Source organism: Zingiber officinale, chromosome 8B (genome assembly GCF_018446385.1).
Source record: "Zingiber officinale cultivar Zhangliang chromosome 8B, Zo_v1.1, whole genome shotgun sequence".
Taxonomy (NCBI): Eukaryota; Viridiplantae; Streptophyta; class Magnoliopsida; order Zingiberales; family Zingiberaceae; genus Zingiber; species Zingiber officinale.
In genome coordinates, this window is record NC_056001.1 from 8,303,166 (window position 1) to 8,314,571 (window position 11,406).

The following is an 11,406-nucleotide window of genomic DNA, read 5'->3' on the forward strand; positions in this document are numbered from 1 at the left end:
AGGAAGTATGATGCCATTCAAGAAAAACATGTGGTTCTACATGCTAAAACTACCATACCTAGGGTTAGGAAGGTAGATGAAAATCTAGGCAAGGAAACTAAGAATTTTAGTTATAGGTCTAGAAATAAAAATGCTCATGGATTCATTGAAAAATAAAAAACTAAGGATTTAATGATGAAAAATCAAGTCTTGAGGTCAAGACTTGATAAATTAGAAAAGATCCTAAAAATGATGGAAAGTATCCTAAAGGGCAAAATGAGCAAAACTTAGATTTAGGACATCAAAGTTCATCCAAGGGTAATAGAGGTTTGGGATACAAATCTAAAACAAAAAAGGATGTGCCGTCTTACCATAGAGTTCCATATAGCTATGGAACTAATCCTAGGCTAGTAGTCAAGTCAAAAATACAAGGAAAATTATCCTTAGAAGTATTTTTGCAACAACAAACATGACTAAGACTTCTAAGAAGTCTAAGAAAGTCACTAGGAAGGTCACAAGGGAAGCAATCCCTAGAGTTGACCTAGAAAAAGTGACCAAGGCTTCTAAGAAGCCTACCAAGGTCATTAGGAAGGTATCTAGGGAGGCTATCCCTAGTGAGTACCTAGAGCATCCAAGGAGCACCAATAGGTTTTGGGTTCCTAGGAGCATTTTCTCTATCCCATAGATGAGTTAGAGAGTGTCAACTTCGATTAGAAGGGTAGTTAACCCAACTTTGATGAAGTTGACACTCGGAGGGTATTAACCTTTGAAAATGAAAAGAATAAACGGTTACTCTTGAAGAGACTAAAATGTGTCATATTTTGAGAAATTGGATGTAATCTTAAGTGACACAAATTGGGAAAATCATAAGAACTACCAAGTTGAGATTTTGGTATGTTCTTAGGGAATTAAAGGCAATCTAGGCCTTAACTCAAACTGTTACTCTTTTGGAAGAGTAAATTGTGTCAAAATTTGAGGAATATGCTTAATTTAAATTGACACAAAATTTATAAAAGAAAAAGAAATGTCAAATTAGGTTTTGGCATTTTCTTGGGAAATATTGGGCAATCAAGGTTTAAACTTTAAGTTAGCTAAGGTTTAAGGATACTTAGATAGTTAATCTAGGTATTCTATTTATGCTAATTTGTTATGCTTTGTTTGTCCATCATATGTCATGACATCATATTTATTTTTGTATTCATGTTTTATTATGAAAAATATAAAAATACCATCTTATGTCATACATACATCATGTAGTTATAGGAAATTTTCTTTTGAGAATTATTCATCTTTGATGTATGTTATAACGCATCATGCATTATTTTAATTCTTTGCAAATTAAGAACAAATAACATTCATTAGCAAGTAATATTCTTGGTGGATGTTCCTAACCTCAAAATACCTAGATAGATATGCATGATCCCTATATTAGAGCAAAACTAAAGTTTACATCTCACTAAAGAACTATAAGGTGACTTGTATGTGTTTTGTACACATTAGATGCAAGTGAGATGTTAGGATGATGAACAAAACTCAAGATGTTGATTCATTGCATTTTTATGAGTTTTAGATTCATCAAAACACATAGTTATGTGTTTTCCAATCATTGGGAAAGCTAATGTACACGTCATGTGCATTGAGCCCACAGAATATGGTTGGATATTGGTTTTGAAAATGATTTTAAATATGCTTTGGAAAACCTTGATGAAGACTATCTTTTGATAGTAATCATCATTGAATAGTTGAGTACAAACTTGGAAGAAAACACTAAACTTTTTACAAGTTTCCAAGTTTGTGTCTGATCCTGTCTGAGAAGCCTGACAAAATGGAAAGCTGGGAGAAAACCTACTGCTGATGAAGAATAATACCAGAGAATATTGATCCGAGAAACCCAAAGCGGATCTGGGAGAATGAAGTCAAAGAATGCCCTCCTTATGCGAAGATCTAAAGACGAAAGGAAAGCTTTGATGAAGAAAATCGAGATCTGGAGCTTCCAAGGCTTCCTACGCACAAGAGACCAACCAGCACTATTGTCAGTGACCTAAGACCGAGGTGGGAATCCCTGGCTAGGCCCTCCGACGCTCAAGTCAGTGATCTCTCCTTTTTGTGTGGAAAAAACCAGGAAGAAGAAGAAGATGAACAATAGTTGAAAACTAGGGTTGTGAGTGTGAGCATCAACGTGAACATACCTGGCCAACAGAGAGGATTCCCCCTTTTATACCACTTCATATAACCTCCGTAGTCATGAAGTGGACCCCGGTTTGTTAGAGTTTGTTATGAGATGACGTAAGCCACGTACTTGCAGAAAATGGCTTTTAAGAAATCTTTTTTGTACCCCAGATGTACCTTTTTTGTCGTCTAGTACCTGCAGAAGAGTTTAGAAACATTATTTCGGCCGAGTTAGTCAACTTGTTATACGATTACATAAAGCAAATATTTTCATAAGCTATTCATAAATATCCTTAAAATGTTTATTCCCGTCCTGTCCTATAAGTTATATTTTATCACCCTTGTTTGGTTATCCTATCTCCACTATGTTGTGGACAACCCGATATTATACTATGTTTTGTATCGGTCGGGATTGACTCTAGATTTCGTACAGGCGGGTTATTATTTTTATTTAACACATGTCCTCTTCGTCTGATAATATATTATAAATCCTGTACTGTCTTGTAGTTGCTCATTCTCGGACAATCATATACATCCGCCTGATATTAGTCTATATTCGCATGTGCTAGCTCAGACAATCCTGGCCGATATTGGTCTTTCTTTCTTAAGTTATATCCCGGCCGATATTAGCCTAGCCTTTCTTTAAGATATTGTCCCGGCCGATGTTGACCTATATTTTCTTAAGTGTGTTACCTCGTTCGAGATTTGCCTATATTTCCTTAAGCATGTTGTCTCGGACGATATTAGCCTACCCTTCTCAAGATGTACTCCGACCGGTATTAGCCTATCTTTTCTTTAAGGTATTATCCCGACCGGTGTTGGCCTATCTTTTCTTTAAGGTATTATCCCGGCCGGTGTTGGCCTATATTTTCTTAAGCGTGTTATCTCGTCCGATATTTGCCTATATTTCCTTAAGCATGTTGTCCCAGACGATATTAGCCTACATTTTCTTAAGCCCGATATCCCGACCGATATTTACATTGCTTAATTCTGCTATCTCTTTTCTTTCCCCTTTTCTCCGGGGACCTACTAAACCTAACCCATATCAGTGTCAATCGTTGAAAATAGAAAGTATTTTCATAGAAAACTATTTTCCCTTGATAGTATATGCCCTAAGGAATGTCTACATGAATTTTTATGATTTTTCGATTTTTGTAGAATTTTAGGGGAGTTTCTGAAATTCACTGAAATAAATTTTCAGTTTTTCAGAGCTCCAATTGATCACCCGATCGATTGGAGTGCCTCAATCGATCGGGCGATCGATTGAGAAGAGTTTTCCCGCAAGCAGAAGCTCGCTGGATCGATCAGTCGATCGAACCACGCAGTCTGAATCGATCAGTGGATCGATTCAGATGAGTTCAATCGATTGGAACCCAACTCCAATCGATTGAGGATGCTGATTTTGGTTGGGAAAGTCTGATTTCAGCTTTTTGAACTACCTTTAGTCTAGGTAACCATTCCTTACCCCTCAAAACATATTTATATATATTTAGGTGGAGTTTTCATGATGAAAACAAGGATAGATTGGTTAAGGAAGACTAAGTAGAGGTTCGGTTTCAATATTGAATTTTTGAACTTCAAAACTTCTAAATTTGGGTTTCCTATATGTTTAGGGATTTCAAGTCATTGTTGGTACAATGGCGGAATAACGTGCATGTCTTTAAGGGGAGTTACTCTTTAAGGACATGAAAATCTATTTTTCATACACCTTGGAAGGTGGTTAATCTTCTTTAGCGAAAATGCTCAAGGTTGGGCATTTGAATATAATGGAGAGTGAATATCTTCATTATTCAAATGGTGTATGCTCACGGATGAGCATTTGATGACAATGAAAGGTATGAGACTTTCATTTGAATCGTGTGTGAATATACCAAGTGGTATATGCTCAAGGATGAGCGTTAAGAAGAATAAAGGGTATGAGACCTTCGTTATTGTGTTGTGAACAACGAGTGAAGTTGTAAACAACGTTGGGTAACTCTTCAGGGAGAGAGTTTTTTGATGTGTGCAAATAGGGGGAGAATGTAGGGTTTAAGTTAGACCTTCATTACCTAAGAGGGAGTTTGCCCTCTAGGAAAGGAGGAGAATGAAGAGAATCCTCATTCATATATTGACATGAAGGAGGTTGAGACTATGAGATTAGCCTAACTTAAAGGAGGTATTGTCAAACATCAAAAAAGGGGAGATTGTTGGTGCAATATTCCTTAGGTCAAAGTTGACCTGGTTGACTGAGCTTGAATTGGTTCAAGCTCGAGTCTTGATGTTTGACAATACATGTAGACAATACATGGAGATTGCAGGTGCAATTGTTCATGTGGGGAGATGTTGAAGGAGAGTCAAGTAGGTCAAGGTTGACTGTATACTTGACTGGAAAATCCTGGTTAGTGAAGTAAGGTGAAAGTCCTAACTGGGAGGTTAGGCAGAGTGGAGAATCCTGATGAGTGAAGCCAGGTGAAAGTCCTGGTGAGTGAAGCCAGGTAGTTGTGGAAAGTCCTAGTGAGTGAAGCTAGGCTGAAGGAAAGTCCTGGTGAGTGAAGTCAGGCAGATGAGAAGTCCTAGTGAGTGGAGCTAGGCAGAAGGGAAGTCCTGGTGAGTGAAGCCAGGCAAAGGTAGTCCCGGTGAGTGAAGCCAGACGGATGAGAAGTCCTAGTTAGTAAAGCTAGACAGTTGTGGAAAGTCTAGGTGAAAGTCCTGGTGAGTGAAGCCAGGTAGTTGTGGAAAGTCCTAGTGAGTGAAGCTAGGCAGAAGGAAAGTCCTGGTGAGTGAAGTCAGGCAGATGAGAAGTCTTAGTGAGTGGAGGTAGGCAGAAGGGAAGTCTTGGTGAGTGAAGCCAAACAGATGAGAAGTCCTAGTGAGTGAAGCTAGGCAGAAGGAAAGTCCTGGTGAGTGAAGTCAGACAGATGTGAAGTCCTAGTGAGTGAAGCTAGGCGGAAGAGAAGCCCCGGTGAGTGAAGCCAGGTAAAGGAAATCCAGATGGGTCAAGGTTGACTAGACATCTGGTGAAAGTCCAAGTAGGTCAAAGGGATTGACCGGATACTTGGCACGAGGAGAAAAGTCCAAGTGTGTCAAAGGGATTGACCGAACACTTGGTGTGGGAGTCCTAGCAGGTCAAGGGTGGCCGAATGCTAGGCATGATGTACCAACAGGTCATGATTGACCGGATATTGGTTTAGGAGACTTTGGACTTGGTTTTGGGCAAAAACCATGAGCTGGATCGATCAGCCGATCGATTGGTTCATGCCAATTGATCGGCTGATCGATTGGGTGAGTCCCCGCGAAAAGCCTCCTCCCAATCGATCAGTGGATCGATTGGGAGAAGCTCGCGATCGCACAGAATAGCTTTGGATCGATCAGCCGATCGATCCAGGCAATTCCCAAGAGCACAGAAGCGCTCTGGATCGATCGGCCGATCGATCCAAAGCCTCCCCAATCGATTGGGAGCAATCCAATCGATTGGGATCCGACCGTTGGCGCAGATATTAGCCGTTAGCGAGCATTTCTTCGGCACTTCTTCGATTCCACTCCACAAGCGACACAAAGACACAGCTCCACAATGATCTTTCTCTCACCGCCGTTCTTGAAGGTTCTTGGAGGCTCATCAGTTAAGAGGCGAAAGTTGCAATAAGAAGAAGAAGAAGCTAGGGTGTTCATTGTAATCTTGTAAGATTCATTTGTATTTTGCTTTTTTCTTTCTCATTGTTGTATTGTGAGGTTGTAGGGCTTCTCCGCCTTCAGTAGTTACCGAAAAAGTGTTTACATAGTGGAGGGTGCGTGAGTGTGTGGATCCTTGACTAGTCACCTCTTCTTGAGGTGGATACCAAGTAAATTCCTAGAGTTAGCGTTATTATGTTGTTTCTTGTATTTTCCGCTGCTATCATCTTGAAGAAACAAGTAACGACGAGCACGAGATCGTGCCGAGCTATTCACCCCCTTATAGTTACATTTTTGGTCCCAACAAAAGTATGATCCACACTATTAAATGATCAACAATAACTAAAGCAATGCTCATACGTTAACCAATAAATCCAACAAACTTGCTCAATTCTTCAAGAAGACTTGGTGTTTAGTTGTATCTAATCAAAAGAGTATTACAAAAATCTAAATATATAAGTAAGTTTTCTTGCTGCCTTACATTTCGTTCGATAATATTAACAAACTTTCATTTAACAAACTGCTGATCTTAAATTTCAAATAATAATAATGGCTTATATTTCCTAGATTGCATCCTCTTGATATCTCAATTCTCAACTACTTAATCTTCTTAGATTCTTTAACTAAGCATAGGTCTTGACGATCTCCGAGATGATCCGGCTCAGTTCCTCCGGCGTCGACAACATGGGCATGTGGTCCGCCTCCTCAATCACCTTCACCTCATTCACCGGATTATTCTCGATCATCCACTGTTGGTAAGTCGCCAATAGCCCAATGTCTTTCTCGCATTTGATGTACACCTTCGCCGTCGACGCATATCCCGACTTAGATAACGGCGGTGATGCCAACAACTCATCGGCGAACATGGAAATAGGCCTCAGAAGCGTCATGGCCAAAGTCAAGTCCTTGATAAAGAAGACGCTCGGTTTGTTAGAATTTAGACGTCATCGTAAAGCATTTCAAGCAGTGGAACTGCCAAGTGATTAAGCTATTCGGATATAAAGTCCCGTGTATAAGGTGTAGATCCGCCATTAGACAAAAGGACAGGAAGGTAAACGTAATAACCTACCTGCACCGGAGAGTGATCGTAGAAGTTGGCCATCATATTCGGTCCAAATAGCATGGAGACAGGACCATTCTCCTCGTTCCTAACAGATCCGAATTGAGTATCCAACCAAAATGGATTGCTTGGATCATCCAAATTATGCTTGAAAACAATAAAGACTAATCAAACACAGATTTTACTGATCTAAATTATTAGCGTAATGTTTAAAGCAAATACGCTACCCTTTTATAAACGTGACCAGGGGGATGGTCGGAATCGGGCATGAAGGCGGTGATGAAGACTCCAACGGCGACTTTGGCAGGGAACTTGTCCATGGCGAAGGATATATTGATGCCGCCGAGGCTGTGACCGACGAGGACAGCGCGCTCGCCCGATGGAAGTGACTCGAGGAAGTCAAGCAGCGGCCGGTTGTAGTCTGTGAAGCTTCGGATGTCAACGAAGCGGCGCTCATCGATGCCAGAGGCGGCAAGGTCGAGCGCAGCGACGCGGTGGCCAGCTGAGCGGAGCAGGGTGGTGAGCTTGTGCCACGACCAGGCTCCGTGGCAGGCACCGTGCACCAGGACGATGTGTAGGTTTGTGCTGTTGCTCGCGGCATCGTCAGCCATGGCCTTGAATCGATTTTGTTTTGGTCTTCCAGAAACTTGGCTTGGCTGTGGATTCCGATTTGTGAAGGAACGAGTACTTAGCTTGTTTTTCATTTACGCCATTATAGTGAGTTAAATATAGGGCCTGAAGTTTGAAAAATAATCAAACAAAATTAATTTTAAAAGGGAAGTTTTGGATCGACGTTAAAGTAGACCCTTCTCTCATATTGCATCAATGATGACTATTAGGAGTCTTTTAATGGAGGCATTATCTAACTACTATTTATCTAATGGTTTAAATTTACACGTACCGCACTTCATGCGGAAAGGAAAAGATACAAAAGAAGGGTTCAAATATAAAATTAGATAATTTCTGATAAATAAAAACTGATTTTAAATAGTAATTCGATTAAATCGTACGTGGCACGCTCATGATTAAAAAAAAAAATTAAAATTAAGATTAAGATTAAAAATAAATATATTATTCACACATGGCATATAATTTAATGTGATAAAAAAGAGTAAAATTAAATAAGATTAAAATTAAAGTTGTTCTTCGCACATGGCATGGCATGTGATTTAATAATACTTATAATAAATTTCCCATAATAAAATATAACACTGTTTAAAATGTAATTTGATAGCCTTTACAACATAGATAAATTTAATATTATTGTACAATAGTCAAGATATAGGTCCAAATAAGATAATTAGATGATTCGTTCAGTGTCATATGTTAATACAAAGGAGGTAAATTATATGCATATCAAATTTTGACCCTAAAATTTCATGTGACAACACCTCATGTCTTAACCATCGTTATCCTTTTTTCTACATGCTTCATGATAAATTGTTAAATGAGTATATTGTGATCAAATATAAGGTACGTAAATGTAAAATTGATGCTCGAGATAATGGTGTAACTGTAGAGTGTCTTTTTAATTTTTCATATATCTAAAAATTGAGGCTCAACTTTAATAAATTAATAGATCAATTTCTTTTAATAGATAGTTATCTAAAAATGTTGGGTTAATACATCATCTGTTGTGAATATTTTTTGATTTATTTTGATAGTTGATGATTTTTTTTTATAAAATTAGACCAATGAACTTCAAAATTAATCAAAATAAGTTGAATACTTGAGAAGAAGTAAATGCAAGATGACTATTAGGAGTCTTTTAATAGAGGCATTACCGTCTTACTACTATTTATCTAATGTTTTAAATTTATACATTGTGTATTTCATGCAGGAAGGGAAAGATGAAGGGTTTAAACACAAAATTAGATAATTTCTGATAAATAAAAACTGATTTTAAATATAATTCGACTAAAATCGTGGCACGCTCAAAATGTGATTAAAAAAAACTAAGATTAAGATTAAAAATAAATATATTATTTACACATGGCATATAATTTAATGTGATAAAAAAACGTAGAATTAAATAAGATTAAAAACAAAGTTGTTCTTCACACATGGCATGTAATTTAATAATACTTATAATAAAATATAACACCTGTTTAAAATATAATTTGATAGCCCTTACCGTATAGATAAATTTCATATTATTGTACAATGTCAAGGATATAGGTGGGAATAAGATAATTATCCTCTTCTTTAGATATATGGTAAGACGATTCACTTGACATAGGTGGGAATAAGATAATTATCCTCTTCTTTAGATATATGGTAAGACGATTCACTGCTTCTAGTATTTTCATCAATATATCTCTAAATCAACATAGAGAAAATAAATTACGGATGACTATTAATTATTAGTACAAGTGATCGAGACATGAAGGAAAGTATACTCAGACGTACCGAATTTTAACTGCAAGACCTCATATGATAACACTCCATATCTTAACCACCATTATCCTATTTTCTACATACTTTATGATATACTATTAAATGAGTATATTGTGATCAAATATAAGCTACGTAAATGTAAGATTGGTGTTCAGGGGTAATGGTACAACTATAGAGTGTCTTTTTAGTTTTTCATATATATAAAAATTGAGGCTCAATTTTGATAAATTAACAGATGAATTTTTCTTAATAGTTGGTTACCTAAAAATGCTGAGCTAATGGGTCGTCTGTTGTGAACGTTTCCTGATTTATCCTGATGACGGGTGGAAAACTTATGTGAAATTACACCAATGATCTCTAAAATTAATTGACATAAGTTAGATATCTGATAGGATGGTTACCTGAGAATTGGTCAACATAAACAAAAAAGTAAATGCAAAATGACTATTAGGAGTCTTTTAATGGAGGCATTACCGTCTTACTACTATTTATCTAATGTTTTAAATTTACACATACCGCACTTCATACGGGAGGAAAAGATGAACGGTTCAAACATAAAATTAGATAATTTATGATAAATAAAAACTGATTTTAAATAATAATTCTACTAATAGGGTATTTACATTGGTTTACATTATAACATCCATTATCTTATAAAAAATATAAAAAATATATGATCCATATGCTGCATATGCATTATATTAACATCTTCATTTTTTCATATTTATTTTAACATTAACCCTCATTCTTATAGAGTCCACATATCATATACATATTATATTAATATATTTATTTTCTCACGTTGATTTTAACATTAATATTACTATTTCTATGTATTTTAACCTCATCAAAAATATATCACCAATTTAATTTAATTTTTTGATTTTAAATTTTAATTTTTTTAATAAACTCACCTGTGCATGCACCAGGTGAGATATATATTTTTTAATAAATAATATTTTATTTTTATAAAGAAAGGCATTGAACGCGTACAATTGCTTGAATATGTTCATTGCTACGGTGACAATAACACCCACCAGTATTAGTTTTATTACATGAAACCAGTTATAAGGGCTTTCATAATAACGTTAATACTAACATAGAATGCTTCTAGCACTACGGTAATATTAACACGTTCAATTCTTTTAACGTATTAATGGGTATATATATATATATATATATATTTTGTCATTAACAGGTGAACGTGCTAATGGAAATATGGATGTTCTAACTTTCTTAAAACTAACTAATGTGGAAGCCCTCATGACACGCTCAAAATGTGATTAAAAGAAACTAAGATTAAGATTAAAAATAAATATATTATTCACACATGACATATCATTTAATGCGATAATAAAGAGTAAAATTAAATAAGATTAAAAACAAAGTTGTTCTTCACATGACATATCATTTAATGCGATAATAAAGAGTAAAATTAAATAAGATTAAAAACAAAGTTGTTCTTCACATGTGGCATGTAATTTAATAATATTTATAATAAAATATAATACCTATTTAAAATATAATTACATAGCCCTTACAATATAGATAAATTTAATATTATTGTACAATAATAGAATATAGGTCCAAACAAGATAATTATCCTTTTTCTATATTGACAAAAAAACAATTCACTCGCCTCTAGACCTTACGTGGCAACATCTCATTTTCTATGTTGGGACATGCCAAGTTTTGATCTCAAAATCTCATATAGCAACACCTCATGTCTTAACCACCGTTATCCTTTTTACTACGTGCTTCATGATAAAATGTTAAATGAGTATATTCTGATCAAATATAAGGTACGTAGATGCAAGATTGGTGCCTGAGGTAATGGTGAAGCTGTAGAGTGCCATTTTAGTTTTTCATATATCTAAAAATTGAGGCTCAACTTTGACAAATTAACAAATGAATTTCTATTAATAAGTAGTTACCTAAAAATGCTAGGCTAATGTGTCGTCAACTGCGAATGTTTCTCGATTTACCCTGGTGGTTGGTGGAAAATTTCAGTGGGGTCGGACCGATGATCTCTAAAATTAGTTGGCGTAAGCTAGCTACCTGGTGGGCTGGTTACCCCTAGAATTGGTTAGCATAAAAAAAAGTAAATGCAAGATTGGTGCGCTAGGTTATGGTGCAACGACAATGCACCCATG

General features: G+C 36.2%; 1 protein-coding gene across 1 annotated transcript; it reads right to left on the reverse strand.

Moving 5' to 3' along the window:
• Positions 1-6,190: 6,190 nt before the first annotated feature.
• LOC122016050 (methylesterase 1-like) lies at positions 6,191-7,572 on the reverse strand. The gene is made up of 3 exons (XM_042573198.1): positions 7,084-7,572; positions 6,866-7,003; positions 6,191-6,701 (listed from the first exon to the last, which is right to left on the reverse strand). Exons 1-3 carry the CDS (start codon positions 7,558-7,560, stop codon positions 6,420-6,422), a joined length of 897 nt encoding a protein of 298 aa, XP_042429132.1. The 5' UTR covers positions 7,561-7,572; the 3' UTR covers positions 6,191-6,419.
• Between the last annotated feature and the right edge of the window lie 3,834 nt (positions 7,573-11,406).

Bases quoted from the DNA above. Each gene is read 5' to 3' on its own strand.
- LOC122016050 (XM_042573198.1), bottom strand. From the start codon at position 7,560: ATGAAAAACAAGCTAAGTACTCGTTCCTTCACAAATCGGAATCCACAG. The intron at 7,004-7,083 runs GTAGCGTATTTG...ATTGTTTTCAAG, and splicing joins CTGGTCACGTTTATAAAAGG to CATAATTTGGATGATCCAAG. The intron at 6,702-6,865 runs GTAGGTTATTAC...TTCTTTATCAAG, and splicing joins ACGATCACTCTCCGGTGCAG to GACTTGACTTTGGCCATGAC.